We start from the raw sequence: 20,762 nt of genomic DNA, 5'->3' as shown, positions 1-20,762 counted from the left end.
AGACTAGACTCTATAGACAGACAGTCTAGAGTCTAGACTAGACCAAGGCCCCAGTGAGGCTCTCCAACGTTGAGGCGCTCGGCCCTAGTGGTAAGAGGAGGGACTGCAGGCGGACCCGTGGAATGACGAGGAAACCCCGTGCAGCTGGGCTTTAACGTTGAGCGCGTTTGCTCTTCCGCATAAAACATGCGGAAGTAGACGGTTCTTCCGGGTGCTTCAAAACGCCACTGAGCAACTTCCACTGACATGAATAGCGCCCGTTCAGTCTCTATCCTTCTTTATACTCTATGGACTAGACTAGTGAGAAATAAATCGTCTGACGTGTTCTTACCCAGCAACAGATGGGAGAGGACCATGCTGATGCTGATTGGAGAATACAGCAGGTTCTTGGAGGGCTGTGATTGGCGGAGGTAGGAATACAGCGTCTGTGAGAAGTCGGCCATGGATTCCTCCAGCATGGGTGCCCAGGACCGGCTGCTCTCGTCCTGGCAGGACTCCCATGCTGTGGTGAAGCCGCTGCAGGAGTGAGGACGGACGGTAGGAGCAACTAGAAGAAACGTTCAAAGGCACTGGTGTAAAACACTATAGTTCCCAAACTTTTTCATGTCAAGGACCCCCAAATTGACACTAATTAGCCCTGCGGACCCCCATTAGAAAATATATGCCATCAGTGATTTTCAACCATTTTAATTTCAAGGACCCCCAGGTTTGACTAGGCTACGGCGCCCCATTTATTGGCATTTCTATCCCTGGGACCCCAATTTATGCCGATGACACACAACTGTTTCTATCCTTCCCCCCCTCTGCCACCCAGGTGGAAGAGCGCATCACTGCTTGCCTGGCTGACATCTCACAGTGGATGTCCTCCAACCACCTCAAGCTGAACCCAGACAAGACTGAGCTTCTCTTCTTCCCAGCTAAGTCCTGCCCGATGCGGGAGCTAACTATTTCCGTAGACAACGCCCTGGTAACGTCTGTCCCAACAGCCAGGAACCTTGGTGTTGTCCTGGACAGTCAGCTCTCGTTCAAAACTCACATCACAGCTGTCACTCGATCCTGTAGGTTCACACTCTATAACATACGACGAATTAGACCGTTCCTCACCCAGGAATCATCCCAGCTCCTAATCCAGACAACAGTCCTGTCAAAACTTGACTATTGTAACTCTCTCCTTACTGGCCTACCGGCATGTGCACTGAAGCCTCTCCAACTGATCCAAAATGCCGCAGCTCGCTTGGTCTTCAACCAGCCAAAATTCTCACATGTCTCCCCCCTGCTCCGCTCCCTGCACTGGCTCCCGGTCGCTGCCCGCACAGAATACAAAACTCTGATGTTGGCATTTAAAGCAACCAAAGGTATGGCTCCCCCATATCTTGCCAGCATGATTGAACCCTACAAACCCTCCCGCGCACTCAGATCAGCCAACGCAGGGAAGCTGGAAGTACCCTCACTAAAAACGCCGGGACAACGCTCCACACGTCCCAAACTCTTCTCCCTTCTGGCCCCAAAACTGTGGAATGCACTTCCCGTTGCAATCAGAACTGCAGCATCACTCCCGATCTTCCGCCGTAGTCTGAAAACCCACCTTTTCAGACTCCATCATGGCCCATAGCACTTACCCTACCCCCTTAGACAGCACTTCTTAGACTTATATAGCATTTGAAACAGACTTATAGCATGTCATGTAGACAGCACAATAAGTGCATTGTATGTAGTCATAGCACTTCATAGTATATATGTACAGCATAGTATAGCATATATGTGTAGTTTATATGTATAGTGTCATTATATAGATATGTTCTAGTTATAGTTTATATGTATAGTGTCATTATATAGATATGTTCTAGTCACGGTCTTAGCTTACGCATGTTTCGCGATAAATGCATTTTTTTTTACATATGTGATGTATTCCCATGCTTTTTGTTCTTGCCTATTGTAAGTCGCTCTGGATTAAGAGCGTCTGCTAAATGCCTAAATTGTAAATTGTAAATTATAATTGTAAAAGCAATGTTAATTTAACTCTGAGAGTGTACAAATGGGTCCATTTGGTTCCATTTGTATTGTACACTCTCTGAGTTACAGACCCATAAGGGTCCATTTGGTTCCTAATTATCATTTAGCTGGGGACCCCCTGGATGGACCCCACTTTGGGAACCACTAGTGTAAAAAGGTACTCACATTCTTTACTAAAAACGCCTTCTAAATCCTGACCTAAGTTTTCTGAAAAACTTAAAATATTTATATGGCAGCATCAACCTTTTTGTAATTTTTGAATACTGTACACATACTGTGTACAGAACCCCAAAATGGGTTCCCGTCCAGAATGGGTTAAGTATCAATGCTGCAATGCAGAAATACTCTGTTACAAGTAAAAGTCCATAATTTCAAATTGTCTTTAAAAGTACAAAAGTATTGTCCTCAGAATGTACTGAAAGTACACACAAAGTAACGCATTGTGCGGGATGTCACATTTCACAATTTCCAAATGTTACGCTCTCAAGAGTTAAATTATTGTTAAAACTCTCCTTTACTTAATTTACAAGAAGTCTACACAATAATTAGAGATTGAGAATGTAGAAGAATTGTTACTTAATTTGATCAAAGTATGCCTGCATCTCTCCTAATGGTACCAACATCAATACAGCATGGAATTGTGGACAAAATCGTATCGAATGATATAACTAAATATTCAACGTCTTGGTTCTGAGAGGCTAAATGTCATCAGATGGTGGGTCCGTGGCTCCAATGCTGAATTAATAATGGGCAAGGCCCATTATTTTATTCTTTTTTAGACCTTTTTTTCCGTTAATTTGTCCACAATTCCATGCTGTGTTGAAACATTGATCAAAATAACAATTGTTTTTACATTGTTCTAATTGTGTAGACTTCTTGTAAATTACACGTAAGTAATGCAGATGCTTAACAATAATTTAACTCTTGAGAGCGTAACATGAAACCAAATGGACCCGTACGGGTCCATTTGGTTTCATTTTACGCTCTCAAGAATTAAAGATCTATAGTAATAAGGGTCCATTTGGTTACCAACTCTCCATTTATTTAGCTGCATGCACGGGGACCACCTGGAACCCCCTCCTCAAGTGGTCCCCGGACCACCGGTTGAAAAAAAAAAACACTTCTCTAAATCCACATATATACCTGCCACGATCAGCTGGATGGTGTTGAGGTTCTCCCCCTCTGCAGATTCACAGTGGTACACTCCGCCGTCCTCCGCCACCAGCTCCTTCAGGGTGACGGTCTGATCGTCGTCCAGCGGGTCCGCGTAGAGCCATAACAGTCTCTCGCCGGGCGTCGGAAGCTCTACGGGAACCAGCTGCCTCCGCTCGGCATCCCCGGGTTTTCCTTTGAGCCAACGTGCATAGGTCTCGGTCTGGTTGGAGGATGATGATGATGATGGGCGACGATGGCAGGGCAGGTCAATAGTGGATCCCTCGTATGCTTTAAGAGTGTAACCGGTGGAAACTGGGGAGAGAGAACAAATTAAACGTCCTGTCAGAAGGGCCTTTCTCGGCCCCACCCCTCTCACATTGTTTATATTGTTTTAGTTTCCAAGATGGCCGCAGCACCAGGAGGCGTTATGTATCCCACCGACGTTCTAGGAAAGCCCTGCTGTGATTGGAATGGCCAGTAGTCGTTGTGATTGACAGTTCTCGTTTTTGCGTCATTAGTCCTACAACTACAACCTATCTCAAACCCTCACCCTAAACCTAACCTCCCACGGAGCAGCACACCTAAACCTAACCTTAACCCATGTCTAACCAATGACTAGTCTAAACTAAGTATGCACCCCCCTAAACTTGCCTTGTGTCTGACACCTGACTTGTGTCTGAACACAGCTTTGATGGATGTGTTCTGCATGCCCCCCTTCCCCCCCATCAAACAAAATGTTTGGTCAAACCATATGGGCTTCCACTGGAAATGCATTGGAGCGGCCGTTAAACACAGACACAAGACAGGTGTCTTGAATGTGTGAACGCAGCCCAGTAAGGCCACCCCCTCCTGGTGCTGCGGCCATCTTGGAACCTAAAACACAATATAAACAATGGCAGAGAGGTGGGGCAGAGAAAGGCCCTTATTGAGGTGGTGCATTTATAACAGGATATCACGAAACCCCATTCCATTAGCCGATGTGCCCAAATCAAAAACACTCCACCACATCACGATTAAGTATACAGAGCAAATAGAGCTTTGCAATTTCCTCACCGTCAACTTTGACGGTGTACGTCTTCATCCACTCCATGTTGTTTTCCTCCAGCGTACAGACATACTCTCCCTCATTGGCAGCGGTGACATGTGAGATGGACAGGTAGAAGTCATCCTTGATCGTAACAGACCCAGAGGACTCGGCAGGAACTGTGACACCTACCATATGTTTATGAAGAAAAGTCCTTTCCTATTACGACAGCTTAAAAGCATCAAGCATATTTATTTTCCAATTAAATCTCAAACCTGTTTAACTCGTATATAGACTCTATATACTCGTATATAGACTCTATATACTCGTATATAGACTCTATATACTCGTATATAGAAGTATACTCGTATATAGACTCAGTCTATATACTTGTTTAAAAAACAGGTAATCAATGTCTAAGCTAAGCCTTTAGACCACTAAAAAACATTCACTTTTAGAAAGCAAAGCAAAGTTACTATATTTACCCAGGGTAACTGGACTAAGCATCAGATACTTGTTTACAGCCAGGCCCTGCTCATAGAACATTTCATGGTAGTGGTTCAATGCCTTGCTCAAGGGCACTTCAGCGGTGGTAATTTTAACGTGCCAGTCCGGGGATACGAACTGGCGACCTTCCGGTATCAAGACCGCTCCGCAAACCGTTCGGTCACCGCTGCCTAAACCTGACCAGTTATAGCCCGATTTTAGACGGATGTCTAATAGCCTCCTATTATTGCTCATGTGGGATGCTGTGGTACAGTACGTGGTATAGCAGGAGTTTGACTGGACCTTTATACTTCCATGTGACGACAGCCCCGGTGAAGTCTCTCTGGACCGGCAGACAGGGGAGGATCAGCGTGGAGCCATGCACAACCCAGACATGTAAGGCAGAGGAAACCTGGCCGGCCGCAAAAGGTTGGAGTATAGTGTGACTAAATTACACATTGTGATCTTGCAGATGTGCTATTTTCAGAGGATTTGTTTACACATTTGAAAAGTTGTGAAATAGGACATACTGCAAAATGTGTACTTTTACTTTTGTACTTTAGAACTAAGTAAAGTTTTAATTTCTCTCCTAGGCCTCACTCAGACCTTTACTGCATTGCTGTATGCTTGTTGGATGAATGTTGTGTAGTGTCATGGCCGCCCCAATGCATTTCCAATGGAAGTCACATGGTTTGTATAGTCCACATTTTGGACTACAAGCTGTTGTTTGGCTTTCGGCTGTGTTTCGACTGCGCCCCTCCCCCTCATACAACACAAATGTTGTGTCAAACCATGTGACTCCCATTGGAAATGCATTGGGGCGGCCATGACACTACACAACATTCATCCAACAAGCATACAGCAATGCAGTAAAGGTCTGAGTGAGGCCCTACACTTTTGCTTGTAACAGAGTACAATTTACAATTTACAATTTAGGCATTTAGCAGACGCTCTTAATCCAGAGCGACTTACATTAGGCAGGAACAAAAGTATGGGAATACATCACATATATAAAATGCATTTATCAAGAAACATGCGTAAGCTAAGAACGTAACTAGAACATATCTATATAATGACACTATACATATTAACTATACATATATACTATACTATGCTGTACATATGTAGGCTACTATGATGTGCTATGACTATATACAATGCAATTATTGTGCTGTCTACATGACATGCCATAAGTCTGTATTTCATACATTGCAGTATTGATACTTTTACCCAAGTAAAACATTTGAGTAGGCTACTTTATCCACCAGAATAAGAGGTAGGATATATTATTACCCCCTATAGTCTTATCCCAGCAAGAGAGAGTCCGATCGGGGCCAGATCAACTTAAGTCCTATCATAACTATAGTCAGATCTGGCCCAGAATAAGCTATATTATTTCAACTGGTGAAGACGTCTTGTAAATGACGTAAAGATCATCCCCATATAGGCTGTGATCTGGCCTATAGTCCTGAACATCACTGGATGACGTCGTCATAACGTCATCATGACGTCATTTGGCTTGCTGGGATTGAAACCATTGTTATTTTCACCATGTGATTTTAAAATACTGTGCTGTAATTTGCCTTTTTCTCTTTCTTCCTGATGATTTATAGCTACCGGTAATGCAACATTTTAATATGTTATATTCTTATTGCTTGATGTTTGTGTTTTTGATATGACTTGATGTATTCTTGTTGTAGATGTACAGTCCAACACTTGCTCATGTTTGGATATGTACTAGCCTATGTTCATGCGCCTTTATATTTATTATGTCGGTTCAGATCGTGTATATTGTGTACTTTGCCCTGCGACAAAAAAATAGGACTTTGTTGACTTGTTGTATTTATTCATAGGTACTTTGAGGTGTATTATGGATGTTGTATTTGCTGGTCCAAAATGTAACATTGACGATGTGGTATTGAAGTGTAATTGTATTTCTGCCTCTTGGCCAGTTCCCACTTGTAAAAGAGACGCAGTAATGTGTTTTTTTACTGGTTAAATAAAGGTTAAAAAAAATGTAAAGTGCACAGAGACCTCTTGGGGTGATTTTGTACTATAAATACAAATAAAGTGAAACTGAAAATAAACTTATATATTAGCACTGGTTCTCAAGTGAGGACTGTGGGGTCCATGCAGAAAGTTCCAGAGGTCACATTCCAATTAAAACAGTACTGTTTAAAGTACCTATTTTATTTTTTCTGCTATTCAAAATTTGCTGCTACATTATATGAGCTTGTAATGTTTTGGAAAATGACAAATGTTGACAAATCTACTCTTATGGGGGCCCCAGCGGCCAAATACACATTTTAGTATCCTTAATTGGCATGAAAATGTGGTATAGACAGTTAATAATAAATGGAGTAATAATCTAACTCTAGTTATAGTCTAATAAAAAGATGAAGCGATATGTATACATTAATAATGAACTGTAGTTAGTATAGGCCTACAATGAAACTTACAGACAGATTTAAATTTAAAAAAAAACATTGTTGATATAGTCTATTTATTTACAGCAAAATACACAAAATGAGTCTTGCTGGAAAAAGTATGATGAAATGGATCCATTAACAGATTCTTAATAGTTTGTAAACCTAACTTTCCAATGTGCTGCTTTATACTTTCACTTTTTCTTCAAATAGGTTAAAAACCCATTTTTGGTGTTAGCATTAGCCTATGTTATGCTTTAGCTATTGAAAAATAGCAGATCTACAAGCTCATAGCGCGCCACCGAGTGGCGCACTATGAGCTTGTAGGTCTGCTATTGAAAAATAGCAGATCTACAAGCTCATAGCGCGCCACCGAGTGGCGCACTATGAGCTTGTAGGTCTGCTATTTTTGAAAAATCGAAGAACGACATAGCTTTTTTTTTTTGACAGAAAACTGTCAGGGTGTAGAAGACATATTTAGAATCTGATCTCAGGTCAAAATGGGTTAAGAATAAATGTGGATTTACCTGTAAGAAGAGCAGCAGCAAAAGCCAAGGTAAGCCGCCTAAATGTGTCATCTGAAGGAAAAAATAAAATACATTTCACCATTTCGTTAAAACAGACAGACTATCTCTAAGCCTATAATACATGAACAAATATAAAAAACAAACACTCACTGCAAGAATTTCCATGAGCAACAGTTCACTCTGGGCTTGTTTCAGTATTACTGTCAGTCAGTGCCACCCACCGAGGACATAATGACTAATCTTCTAAATCTAATATTGTTTATTCGCAGCTAGCTGTGTGTTTGCTCTGTGTGGGGATGGGATGTGTGACTTCTTACTGGAAATCACATGGTTTCACTTTTTCTTTTTTTCCCAGTGCCTATTCACTGCCTTGGATATTTTATATCTTCAAAATGAAACTCCTTTCTAATCTCTAGCCTATTTCTGAGTTGACGTGTTTAAGTGTAATCTTTCTATAAATAAAAATATGCTTGATATAAATATGCTTTGATTGATTGATTGATTGATTGATTGATGGATGAATTGAAATATTTATTAACAGTTTGCAGAATTACAGTACATTTCAAGCACAACTCAATACAAAGACTGTTAACTGTGAGTGAAGCATTACACTTGTTTACAAGAGGATCCACCTTGTTCAATTCATCAAAACATTTAGAGACGTACAAATACACTTCAATCTAGCCGAAAGAACAGAACAGGAATTCATCATAAATGCATGCACAATGAGTATATGGAACAATCTTGAGTTAATCAACAATTAATCATTGATTTGTGATTTCTGTTTAAATTAAAATGCTTGATTTCGATTTGTAGCGGATTGATTGTCGCCACTATGCCAAATCGACATCGCGGCGTTCGATTACATGGACTGGCCGTTAAAGTCCATCCATCGGGGCGGAATCAGTCGCAAGTAATCGAGCGACGGATGTGAAAGAAAAGAAAAGAGGAGATTCCAAAGTTTGGGAAAAGTTTTCTCGCATCAGAAAAACAGACGTTCGTACTTGGATGGACTTTTAAAACCCCCCAAAATTCCAATACTATCATGTAGTTATTTAACACGGGACACATCAACGCGGAGAGGCAGAGCGAACAGGCAGTAAGTTTGACATATTATAATAAATCTTTTCAAAGAGAGAGCAAGGTTTTACGCCTGGAATCTAATCATCTGATCGCAGCATAGCTGTAAAAAAGAACAAACAACAATGGCAGAGAGAATATAGCTACTGGTAACTGGTTAGCTGAAGTTAATTTATTTAGAACGACAGTAATTTACATGGTTAATCTTTAATGTCGTTTGTTTACCTCAAGAACAACAGTGCTGGTTCGGTTTGATGTTTGTTTTTTACCACAAGAAGAACAACACCATTACTCTGGGTGGGTCTCTCAGGTTATTTGCTGAGCTAACGGTCGCCTTTGGCTTTCAGATGAGTGTGGGGGGGGAAAACGGGAGGGGTTTCCATTTACAAGTCCGATCATCAGACATGTGATAATATTACTAGCATTTATTTATGCTTGTGGTAATGACTGTTAAACACATTTTAGCATGTCATTAAAGCATTTTGAAACGAAAATAATAATGCATGCATAATCCATAATAATCAAACGGATCAAAGACACACACTCATTTATTTTACTATTTAAATAGTTTGGCTGCTATTTGTGCCAAAATAACTGCAAAAGATTAGTGCTATTTGTTTCATACCCTATATATAACATGTATAATAACAACGCGACATAGCTCTGTTTACACAATGCTTTACCAAGTGTACCCCCTCCAACTTTGCCTTACTTTATATTTTGACACTTGCTTTGGCATTGTAAACGTATGTTTTCTCATGCCAATAGAGGGCATGCACGTGCATAAAGTGAATGGCAAATCGAGTGGCAATGTGAGTGACAAAGTGAGTTTAATGTCGTTTAATGCAATCAGATAGGACTTTTCTGTGTGGATGTATGTATGGGCTGTCAAGGGCCAGAACGTATTTTTCTTCGCCACTTAGTAGGTGTTCCCGCATAACTTCCGGGTATGAAGATGACGTCACGCGCATATATACCCCCTATAAAGCTCGGCACAAGCTTTGTATTGAATTGAGTTGAATTGACATTTGACATCCCTCTACCCCACACCACAGTGTGCATCACTCCACCAGACCAGAGGGTCTGACGATAACGGGCGAGGGAGGAGGAGTCGGGCCAGCATGATGGCAGCACAGTTCAGCATCGACGATGCGTTCGTGTTGGAGGGAGAGGAGGAGGAAGGCGGTGGCGTGTCTGATGGAGAGCCGGAAGGCTGGAAGAGTGTCGGAGGAGGAGGAGGAGGAGGAGGAGGAGGAGGAGGCAGCAGGGATAAAGACGCAGCAGCAGGAGGAGGAGGAGAGATGACGTTTGGCACTCTGTCTTTCACTAAACCCCAGAGCCTCCCGTCCCCTGCTGCTGGGGCCGGTTCTCCCGACCACAGCAATATGAAATACCAGGTGTGTGTATAGCTTTTGTTTATTTCAAATGTGTGTAGGGCTACCAGCTAGCAGAGCTAGTTCAGTCAGGTATACTCGAGGAGTTAATACGCTGCATTACTATTGTGGGCAGAGCCATTGAAATACGACGGAGTTACGGCAACTTCACGGGGCCAGTCCAATGGCGGCTCTTCTACATAGACTTCTATTGGCGAAGAGCATAGCGAACAGTGACAAAGTCCTGGACCGGAAGTTGGCAGAATGCACTGGACTCGGGCAACAGCCCAGCTTTAATGAGACTTTAGTTGTCACTGTGCAAGACTTTTAAGTTGACTTTCAGTTGTCACGTTGCACACTTACCTAAAATTGCTCATATTTGCGCCGCCCTCGTTGAAAACAATGTATTTCAAACTCCAGCGGGTCACACTCCAGTGACACGCTGCATGAACAATGCTGCATGAACAGCGCTCGAGCGCTCAGTTTTCTGCCCCCTCAATGGCGCAACTCTCTCAGCTACAGTATACGGCAGTCTGTACGTGGGTGTATTCAGTGTAATGCAAGACCCACATGTCATACGCTGACGTGTGGCAAGCAGCTGACCAATCGGGCGGGCTATTTAAGCTCCCCGGCCGGGTCATACCAAAGACTCTAAAAATGGGACCCAGTGCCTCCCTGCTTGACACTCAGCATCAAGGGTTGGATTGGGGGTAAGTCCCTGTGACATACTAGCGTCATGTCCAGGGGGTGTACTTGTACATCAAGCTGCCTCACGCTACAGAAACAGGAGATAGGCTCCTGCCCCTATGGGCCTCATGGCTCGGCAAGGCTACTATTTAAGCTCACCTGAGTCTGTGTTCCTTCTGCATATGCGTTCCTGGTTGTTGTTATGTGCTGTTTGCTCCCGCCGACACCCCAGCACCACACAGGTGGGCTCTGCTATTAGTTCTGTTCCCCATGGTTGTTGTTGTATATCGATCTCCCTGCTCTTAATGTTTAATGATGGCTGTCTAATATTGTCCCGAGCAGGGAGACAAAATTTAGCGGAGCCAAACCCCCAAAATGAAATATATCCACACTTGTATTCTCATTCTATAATGAATATTTGTTCAATCTATTCCTGAGTTATCTGACTGAAATATTTATACTGGATAGTATACAGTATAAAAGAAATATGTATACTGTATACATGTTTATTTTTGTAATTAATGTGCTGCTTTTGAATCCATAACTCAGCTGCAGCCTTCTTTGTTTACTTCTGTAGAATCTGGAAAATGAAGATGTGTTGGGCAGCAGTGTCAATTCCACTTTCAATAACTTCTTCAAAATCAGGTGAGTCATTGAGATGATGATTCATGATTGATATTCTGCACATGGCTTGCACATGGGCGGCGGTGGCTCAGGGGTAGAGTTTCCGGATGGTAACCACAAGGTTGCCAGTTCGAACCCGGGCTCCCCCAGAGTTAGTGTCGAAGTGTCCTTGAGCAAGACACTGAACCCCTAATTGCTCCTGATGTGCTGGTTGGTGCCTTCCATGGTTTCCGCCGCCATCGGTGTATGAATGGGTGAATGTAATGCACAATCTATGTAAAGCGCCTTGGATAAAGGCGCTATATAAATGCACCATTTACCATTTATGGCTTGTGGCGAGATTTTATATAATAATTATTTTACAGAAGACTACATAATCTTTTCCTGTTCTTTTTGCACAGCGACCCCGCCACCCTGTCATACTGCAGCTCCCAGTGGTCCTTCAGCACCCTGAGTTCTGTCACCCAGCTCTCTGCCCACTGCTGCGGGTAAGTTCAGGAGTGCACACACGCAATAGAGCGTCGCAGTCCCGCCCCCTCGAGAGACCCGGGAAAAGAAATCCCCGTTAATTTTCCTCATAGACTTTCAGAAAGTATTTATTTAAAGACGTTTACGCCGCGGACAAAGCCAACTCTTGTCGTGACAAATCATGACAATAAACACAATGTTTTGGGCCAAACAAAGAATTAGAAAGTAGAAAAAAAACGGCAGGTTACAACACTTTTTTTGTTGTTTTTCTTCTTTGTAATTATTTGTCACGACTCGAGTTGGCTTCGTACGACGCTTAAAAGGTCTTTAAATAAATACTTTTTGAAATGTCTATGGGAAAAATGCATTGGGATTCATTTCCTGGGCCTGGCGTCGTCATGAAAGGGGGCGGGACTGCGACGCTCTATTAGCCCTTCGCTAAGTCCCTCCCCCGACCCAATAGGCACGTTAGCAGCAAGGAGACAGGGCAAGCTGTCCTTCTCCCCAATTGAGATGCATGTTAAATGACGGGATTTCTCCATATAAAATAAATAATCGATCATTTCAGTAGCAAAACCTTCAAAATGTCTTCTAAATCTAGTCAACCAGGCCTGCAGTACGCTGTGCACTGGAGAAATTTGCATGACACTATTCAAATAAACTAGAAATACGAGGGAATGACAGAGGGAGAAATCAACTTTTAGCGACCACCCATGTTGCACGGTAAGACTACGGTCATTTGTATTATGGCCATCACCTGGGTGGGTCAGTCGTGTAACTTTCTCGATGTTAAGCCGTGTATGTGTTCAACAACACAGCCATGGAAAATAACACTGACAGCTATGAGGTGGCGAAAGCTTGACCTGCATAGCAACAGTTGCTAAACTATGTGGATTGGCATTGGACAATCGCTTTTTGGGGTGGGATTTAGCGAAGGGCTAATTCTTGTTTATGAAGCTTAAAAGCCAAACCTCTAATTTGTATCTAATACAATATGGTCCAATGTTGAATGCCCAGAAACACAGTCAACGTGTTCATGACATGCAATGCAACCTACATGCAATGACCGCTACAAACAATATTGTACATACATTCACTATTTTTGTTTTGTTCTATTGTTCAGGTGGTCGTCTCACCCGTTAGTCAAGAAGAACAGAAAAGTGGTCCTGGCTTCATTCCTTCTTCTTATCACTGGACTAGGTAGGTCTGGTTCTATACGCATGTTTGTACTTTGTTCATTAACATGGTTTTATTGCGCTATGGGTATGTTTTTCCATATGCACTTTAGGGGTTGAATCAGTGCAGTGGGAGCGGCTATCTTTGGAAGAGCTTTTGTTCTGTTTGTATGTTGTATGGTTGTATTGTTGTATGTAGGTGTCATGCAATATTAAACTGCAATTTGTTGGCATTGCCAGCTATGATATGCTTTCGACAGAGAGTGAACTGTGTCCCAGTTCAGTCTTTATAATCAGTGTGACACTGTGCTGTCTTTTCATCTCCTCATCTCACTGTTTGCTTTCATCCACAGCTCTTATTTTCGCAGGTATCGTCATCCAGTTGAACCCAGAAGCAGGTAAGATGATAGAAACATTGAGGGGACTTGTTTAAACCATTGCACTAGAGCCACAGCTCATTCATGTATCTATGTCGCTTGTGCAGGACAAATTATCTATGTACATAAAATAATAGAATAAGTCTGCTGCTGCTCTGAAACAACTTTAATGTGCAAACTACTACAATGTTTCGACCAGCGAGCGGTCTTCCTCAGGTGAATACAATTTGGTACCTATAATCCCCAGCGTCTCGTGAACACTGAGCATAGCCAAAGATTTTTAAGATACCGAAGATTGAAGAAATGGTACACAAATCCTAAAAATGGTCTCCTAAGTAGTCGTGGTTTGCTTCTCCTCTGACAGATTGTTTTTAAATTATAATTGTCTATATAACTTGTCTTTATATAGAAAAGCATTTATTCTTTTCTTTATTGTGAAAGTGAGAAATTACACATGGCAAACCCCATCAACCAAGACAGTTATGGAACATTATAATATTGAGCATAGGAACACACCTTTTTATTTAATGATCAATATGTCCAAGTCCATACTGATTTCACGTAGGCTACTATATTCACATTGTCGTGGTATCGTTTTGTTCCAGATCCATGAGGGCCTTTCTTTCATCTTCTGTCATGTTATTGTCAATCCTGGAACCCATTGGGCAAAACAAAGGAATAACAGTGTCCTCTTAACACTTTGATTGCTGGAAGATCTCAACAGGCCTATTTGGATGTTGCTGCCATTTAACATTGCACAAAGGCCTTGTTCGGGGGCCCACAGTAAAATGTTCTCTTATAGCGAGAATCACACGCCTACATCAAAAGAAAGCTGAACTTGTCCACTTCAATTAAAAAAATACATTTTGATTTTACCATGTTCCATTCTGGAGATATTGACCTTTTTGCAACACCTGCATTTGCCTGGAAGTGGTTATCTTGAACAGCGAGCAGAGTTATGGATGGTTTAAAGTCAGAGACATTGACAGGCAGATATAAAATTGAACCCAATAAATATCCTATACATCCTATACACCGAATGAAAGCCCTGAATGTGTACTTTTACGAGGAAAACAGTAAACATTGATCCCATCTACAGTTAGACAGTAATTGGTTATTGAATGCAGCTTGTGCCCACCAGATAACTTCAGAGAAGACATGGACGTGAACTCCTCAATATTCACAAAATAAGGCCTATAGCGACATATAAATACTATATACCGTATGAAACAGAAGACTCTCTGCTTTCATAAGGAAAAAAATTGTACTGTAATAATAAAAAAATCACACCCCTGTGAAGTGAGCAGTGCAACTCTACTTCTCTACTTATTCACTACAGCTCGCTATATACGGACTGAGGCAGAAAGTCATGTAAACCTTTTATTTACAGTTTGGTCTGTAAACTTCTACTGTAATAATAAAAATCACACCCCTGTGAAGTGAGCGTTGCAACTGTTCTGTACTTATTCACTACAGCTCGCTATATACGGACTGAGACAGAAAGTCATGTAAACCTTTTATTTACAGTTTGGTCTGTAAACTTCTACTGTAATAATAAAAATCACACCCCTGTGAAGTGAGCGGTGCAACTGTTCTTTATAGTTGCGCGGTGCAACTGTAGAGAACAGTTGCACCGCTCACTTCACAGGGGTGTGATTTTTATTATTACAGTAGAAGTTTACAGACCAAACTGTAAATAAAAGGTTTACATGACTTTCTGTCTCAGTCCGTATATAGCGAGCTGTAGTGAATAAGTACAGAACAGTTGCAACGCTCACTTCACAGGGGTGTGATTTTTATTATTACAGTAGAAGTTTACAGACCAAACTGTAAATAAAAGGTTTACATGACTTTCTGCCTCAGTCCGTATATAGCGAGCTGTAGTGAATAAGTAGAGAAGTAGAGTTGCACTGCTCACTTCACAGGGGTGTGATTTTTTTATTATTACAGTACAATTTTTTTCCTTATGAAAGCAGAGAGTCTTCTGTTTCATACGGTATATAGTATTTATATGTCGCTATAGGCCTTATTTTGTGAATATTGAGTTCGGGTCCATGTCTTCTCTGCAGTTATATCTGGTGGGCGCAATGTGCATCCACCCAGTATCCAATTTATGACAAACTGTACATGGGATCAATGTTTACTATTTTCCTCGTAAAAGTACACATTCAGGGCTTTCATTCGATGTATAGGATGTATAGCATATTTATTGTGTTTATTGTTATATCTGCCTGTCAATGTCTGACTATAAACCTTCATAACTATGCTTTCTTTTTGATGATGATTGCCGCCTCGCCTAATCTATCTCACTGCTTTCATTGTTTTGATCGCAGTAACATTGGGGGGGGGGTCATGGGCACATTGGGCAGCAAAAGTCTTGATCCGTACGGCTATAAAAAGTCCCATTCCACCGTTCGGTTCAGAACTATAGTATAACGGTGAGACGCCTTGTCATCAGCTGATTTTGTTTTTCAAGCTAGTGTAGGGGAACATGCCTGGGCATGCTAGCCTGGCACGGCCAGACTCATAGCGAGGGTTCACTGATGTTTCCTCCGGGGAAGAATCTTCAGTGAATCCCCGCTATGAGGCTGGCCAAGCCAGGCTATGGGCATGCAGCTTGGGGGCGATGGAGGGGGGAAAAAGCGTCACCCGGCTGTGATGTCGACGAGAAGGAAAAAATGACTTCCACAGATGACAACACCACGGTTTAGGTCGCGGAAAAGTTCGTTATACATTACACCCGGGTCGATTACGTCCCCGACGCGTTCATTGCGGTCTTATCACTACAATTATAATGAATAAAAAAGCGTTACAATCACACGTCTGAGCGATCTCCGATTATGACGGCTCTGCATGGCGATACGTGATCCACCAACGGAACACTGTCTTGTCGTGGCGGCCCCTCGATACTGTGGTAGTATTGTAGGCTCGGGGATCGTTTGGTCGCTACAGTATGAAGAAGGAAACATGCATCTGTCCATGTGTGTTGCAGATGTTATGCATTGCAATGCCGATCTGGTGCATATGTGTTTAGGCAATAGGCAGCGTTCCGTTCAGCGTTCAACTGGCTTCTACACGTAAAGCGGCCAGCCCTCCTGTTTTCAGGAGGGGAGGGGGGTTTTTGTTTTTTGTTTTTTTTTCTGATCACGTGAGCGGGAGTAAGCAGCAATGATAGGGCGATGGTTCTTCATTGTCCGGGTGGGTAAAAAGATGAATGAAAGTATTCTATAAAAAAGTGATTGAAACGTATTGATACGTGATCCGCACCCGACGTTTGATTAATTGATAACGTATTGATACGCGATCCGCGTTGGGAGTGTTAACAGTCTGCGTGGACTTTATTCTGTTTTCTTATTTACGGCTACATGAACATCTCTCTCCACCAGATGGCAGTATGTGACAAGTGAGCCATTCATTCCTTTTGAATGGTGTAAACTTGGATTTAGGTTTGAAATTATTGCTCTGGTTGGTTTACCAAGCCCCCAGAAGGGTTGGCCAGCGTTGAAGCACTCGGCCCTACTGGTCAGATCTGGCACTGCAGGTGGGCCCGTGCATTTTAGCACGAGGAAACCCTGTGCAGCTGGTGGTTTAACATTGAGCACTTCCGCATTTTGGGCACCACATTTTGGAAAAATGCGGAAGTGGAGCGTTCTTCCGGGTGCTTCAAAACGCCACTGAGCAACTTCCATTGAAATGAATAGCAGCGGGCGGGGCTATCCGCCCTCTATCCTTTATAACTCTGTGGCGGTTACCCATCATATTTTGTCTTCTCTGCCAGTCACCTTCCAATTTTAAAGTTTTTAAACAGGCTGGTGTTATGTACAAGACCCTCCATGGTCTGTGCCTGCCTCCCCTGAGGGAAATCATAGAAAGGAATGAGGCATCAGCACTAGGGCAACCACTAGAATGAACTAGAACCACTAGGCGGTTTGTCCGGGCCAGAAAACCGCCTCCGGTGAAAACATCCTCTCAGTTCAGGGCTGTTTAATCTGGAATGATTAAACAGTGATCTACCTTTGACCATAAGAGGTTGTATACTTCATTTCCATCCTTTAAAGGTATATTCAGTGATTTCACTTAATTCAAATATCACTTTTTTTTTTAAACTTTATTTGTGATAATCCTCCCTACTCTAGAGTGTGCTGACCATATAATGAGTTCCTCCCTGTCCCCAGTGAACCGCAGGGGTCAAAAAACCCTAGTTTCAGTTTTGGTGGTGGGTGAGAAAGCCTTCATCCAATCAGGATTGAGCGGGGCGGGCCTTGGTGTGCGTGCTGTTGGCCTGTTGTGTGTATCCCCACTGTAGTGCGTGCATGTGCACATCTTGTTGCTAGGGCGGACCGTTTTTTTCCTCCAAAATCACCCAAATCACTAAATGCTCCTTAAGTTCAACCTAAAAACAAATGGTTACTTGACAACCAAACCTGTGACCAATTGTATAGTCTAAGGTGGTGTCCACATGAGGACGTATTCTGCGTTACCCGGGGCAAGTATTTAGCCAATCTGCCCTTTCTGCCACACAGAGACGGCGTTTTTGGGGACTTAACCGGCTCTTTTTGAAACCACCTCCCAGAGTGGCAAACTTTGGAGACTTTGTCGTACAGCGAATGCCGCCTATTTGCTGAAACGGTGACACAATCGTCCCCTCCAAACTAACCTCACGTCACCAGACTTTCCACGTCCAGTATCACAGCAATTATTTTTGAGTGGTGCAACCACTCCAAGGAACAGCAATGTCCGGGTCCGTGTGACACCTATGTGACTCGTGTTAACCTATGTTTGTGTGTGACTCATGTGTGACTCATGAGTACCAGTTAGGGGCGCTGTCGTGCCAGAAACAGAGAGAGAAATAGTGCTGCACTGTTGCCTGCTAATGAGAGCCGAAAATAGCCGATCTGCAGCCAGTGCATGAGCTTGTAGATGAGCTATTTTCGGGGAACAGATATAAATTATGGTGATTACCAATCTGGAAAGACGGATGATCTACATTATATTCAATCTCCAAAGTCAAACTCGTAAGTTCACAATGCATCATGCCGCCCCCTCGTTGTGAGCTTTAAGATCTGCAAACTATGAAGCTCATGCTTATGTATACATTACTTTGTAGCCTACTTCTGGCAGAAGAGGGTAGTTATGAGAATATGGGCCTATGTAAAATCATTTAAATTGTAATGAAAAGAAAGGAAAAACATCAGCTATAGTTGATTATGCCCAGTAGCCTCTACTGAATGATTATGCCACAATGCCACATAATATGCATTTTACATGCCGTGCATAATATAGCCTACACTACACGCAGCTTTCTCTGGGTGTCCGAAGCGCTCCCCGCCGCTCTCGTGTGGATCTACATGCATAATTAACATAACCGCATAATGTGGACGTCTGGACGCTTGAAACTTTAAGGTCACTGCTATATACTTTGTGTACTTAAACTGAATCACTATTGTCTCTTGCAGGTGTTTCAAGTGCCATTTTCTTTGTTCCTGGATTTCTTCTCTTCATTCCTGGGGGTAAACATATATATATTTTTTAATTTTTAATTCCAACCAAAATGTTTTTAACTTGACCTTTGGCCGCTTTATTTATTTAACCCATTCTGGGCGGGAACCCCTTTTGGTGTTTTAAGCATCATGTTATACTTTAGCTATTTTGTTTTTAATCCTAAATATGTGGTGCAAATCTTTAAATATATATTATAACGTTTTTAACTCCAATCTTTGCTTCTGGGGAGGTCCCTGGAACAACATATTTTCAGGTGGGGGTCGGCGGCCAATTACATAAAATGTATGGGGTCCTTGACATGAAACTGTCTGAGAACCACTGACATAGAAACATGTTCTTTTAAAAAAAAACTGTCATGATATAGAAGACATTTGTAGAATCATCCTCAGGTCTAAATGGGTAGGCTATATTCAGCATTTTCACACTGTTATTGCTTCAATGTGATCTATATCACCTGTGCTTCAATCAATGTGATCTATATCACCTGTGCTTCAATCAATGTGATCTATATCACCTGTGCTTCAATCAATGTGATCTATATCACCTGTGCTTCAATCCCCACTCTAGTGTACCATGTGATCTATATCACCTGTGCTGTCCGTGGAAGAAGAGGATTCAGGTTCTTCTACTTGCCTTATTTTGAGAAATGATGTTATGCTACATGTTTGACTATATATGAAATTCTTCTTTCGGTAGCAGTGTTATGAATTTAAACTCATTAAGGCCTGGAACGCATCTCTGTCACCGTAGCTTTTTAACCACTTTAACCATTATTTTTTAAACTGTAGCTGTTGAAATATAGCATATTCTTCACAAAATAGCAGATATAGAAGCGTGTAGATCTGCTTTCTTTTTGAAAATGTGTGAAAACGTGTGCAAATCTTTGAGTATATATATATATTCTTTCACAGCAAAGGTTTTAACTCAAATCTTTGCTTCTGGAGGGTCCCTGGAATAACATATTGGGGGTCCTTGACATGAAATAGTTTAAGAACCACTGATATAGAAACACACATTTTCCAGAAAACTGTCGTGATTTAGAAGACATTTTGTAGCATCTGGTCTCAGGTCTTAATGGGTTAATATTCTCGTTTGTAAAAACTATGATTTTTTTTGTTTTAAAGATACGCTCCTGTTGATGTTTTTTATGATTTGTATGGCGTCGTTATAATGACCACTACTAACACAACCACTCAGTGCCTCGATGACATTTCCACTACGAATGGTCAGAGAACATTGTCAGAATAATGTCAAATCTGGGAATACATTTCTTACCAAGAAGTTTCTTCACCAATGTGTTTGTAACTGTCTACTAACATATCCCACATTGGTTTATATTCAGCCACCCTAGGGGAATTTTTGACAGCTGCTGACGTCAAACTAGGGGGTTTTCATGATTCTAAATCCATTCCAAGCATTAGTTTCGCACGAAAAACACAGCTTGGGATAAAAACGGCCATAGCCGTCATCACAATGTGATGAGGTTAGCGCATTTGGGCACGCTTGGAATCGATTCAGTATCATTTAAAGAATAATTAAATTTAGAAAATGTTGCCTTATAATGGTTGTATGGTACCCCAACTTTCAGCAGCTGTCAAACATTCCCCTAGGGTGGCTGAATAGAAAGCAATGTGGGATATGTTAGTAGACACCTTTACAAACACATTGGTGAAGAAACGTCATGGTAAGAAATGTATTCCCAGATTGTATTTATATTCCCTGACTAGAATGCCCACTGCGTCTGTGAGTGGAAGAGATGGAGACTCGCTCTGCCTGCGTTTGTTATGTCACATGTGTGAATAATGACTGTGAAATTGGAATAAACATTTTGTATTGTACACTTGA

The 20,762-nt window shown here is 42.0% G+C and overlaps 2 protein-coding genes across 3 annotated transcripts in view; one reads left to right on the top strand and one right to left on the bottom strand.

The window, feature by feature from the left end:
• The window catches only part of serping1 (serpin peptidase inhibitor, clade G (C1 inhibitor), member 1), a 24,182-nt gene extending 15,169 nt beyond the window's left edge, over nt 1-9,013 (bottom strand). Inside the window, exons 1-6 of one of the 2 annotated variants that reach the window (XM_079499696.1) lie at nt 8,937-9,013; nt 7,632-7,682; nt 4,982-5,090; nt 4,222-4,380; nt 3,157-3,480; nt 332-547 (exon numbers count right to left, since the gene is read on the bottom strand). In XM_079499696.1, the coding sequence (XP_079355822.1) occupies nt 332-547; nt 3,157-3,480; nt 4,222-4,380; nt 4,982-5,090; nt 7,632-7,682 (859 nt within the window). In that variant the 5' untranslated portion in view covers nt 8,937-9,013. Of the gene's footprint in view, nt 1-331; nt 548-3,156; nt 3,481-4,221; nt 4,381-4,981; nt 5,091-7,631; nt 7,683-7,781; nt 7,918-8,936 lie in introns of those variants that run through there. The other variant, XM_079499695.1, reaches the window with a different exon arrangement.
• tmem134 (transmembrane protein 134) lies at nt 8,530-20,762 on the top strand. Its single transcript, XM_079499713.1, has 8 exons — nt 8,530-8,730; nt 9,767-10,108; nt 11,349-11,416; nt 11,797-11,883; nt 12,987-13,063; nt 13,392-13,436; nt 18,872-18,925; nt 19,485-20,762. The coding sequence occupies exons 2-8, from the start codon at nt 9,833-9,835 to the stop codon at nt 19,565-19,567; spliced, it is 690 nt and encodes a 229-aa protein (XP_079355839.1). The 5' UTR covers nt 8,530-8,730; nt 9,767-9,832; the 3' UTR covers nt 19,568-20,762.

Source organism: Electrona antarctica (genome assembly GCF_951216825.1).
Source record: "Electrona antarctica genome assembly, chromosome: 4".
Classification (NCBI taxonomy): domain Eukaryota; kingdom Metazoa; phylum Chordata; class Actinopteri; order Myctophiformes; family Myctophidae; genus Electrona; species Electrona antarctica.
The sequence above is the reverse complement of the archived record's forward strand: the minus strand, read 5'-3'. Positions and strand labels throughout refer to the sequence as shown.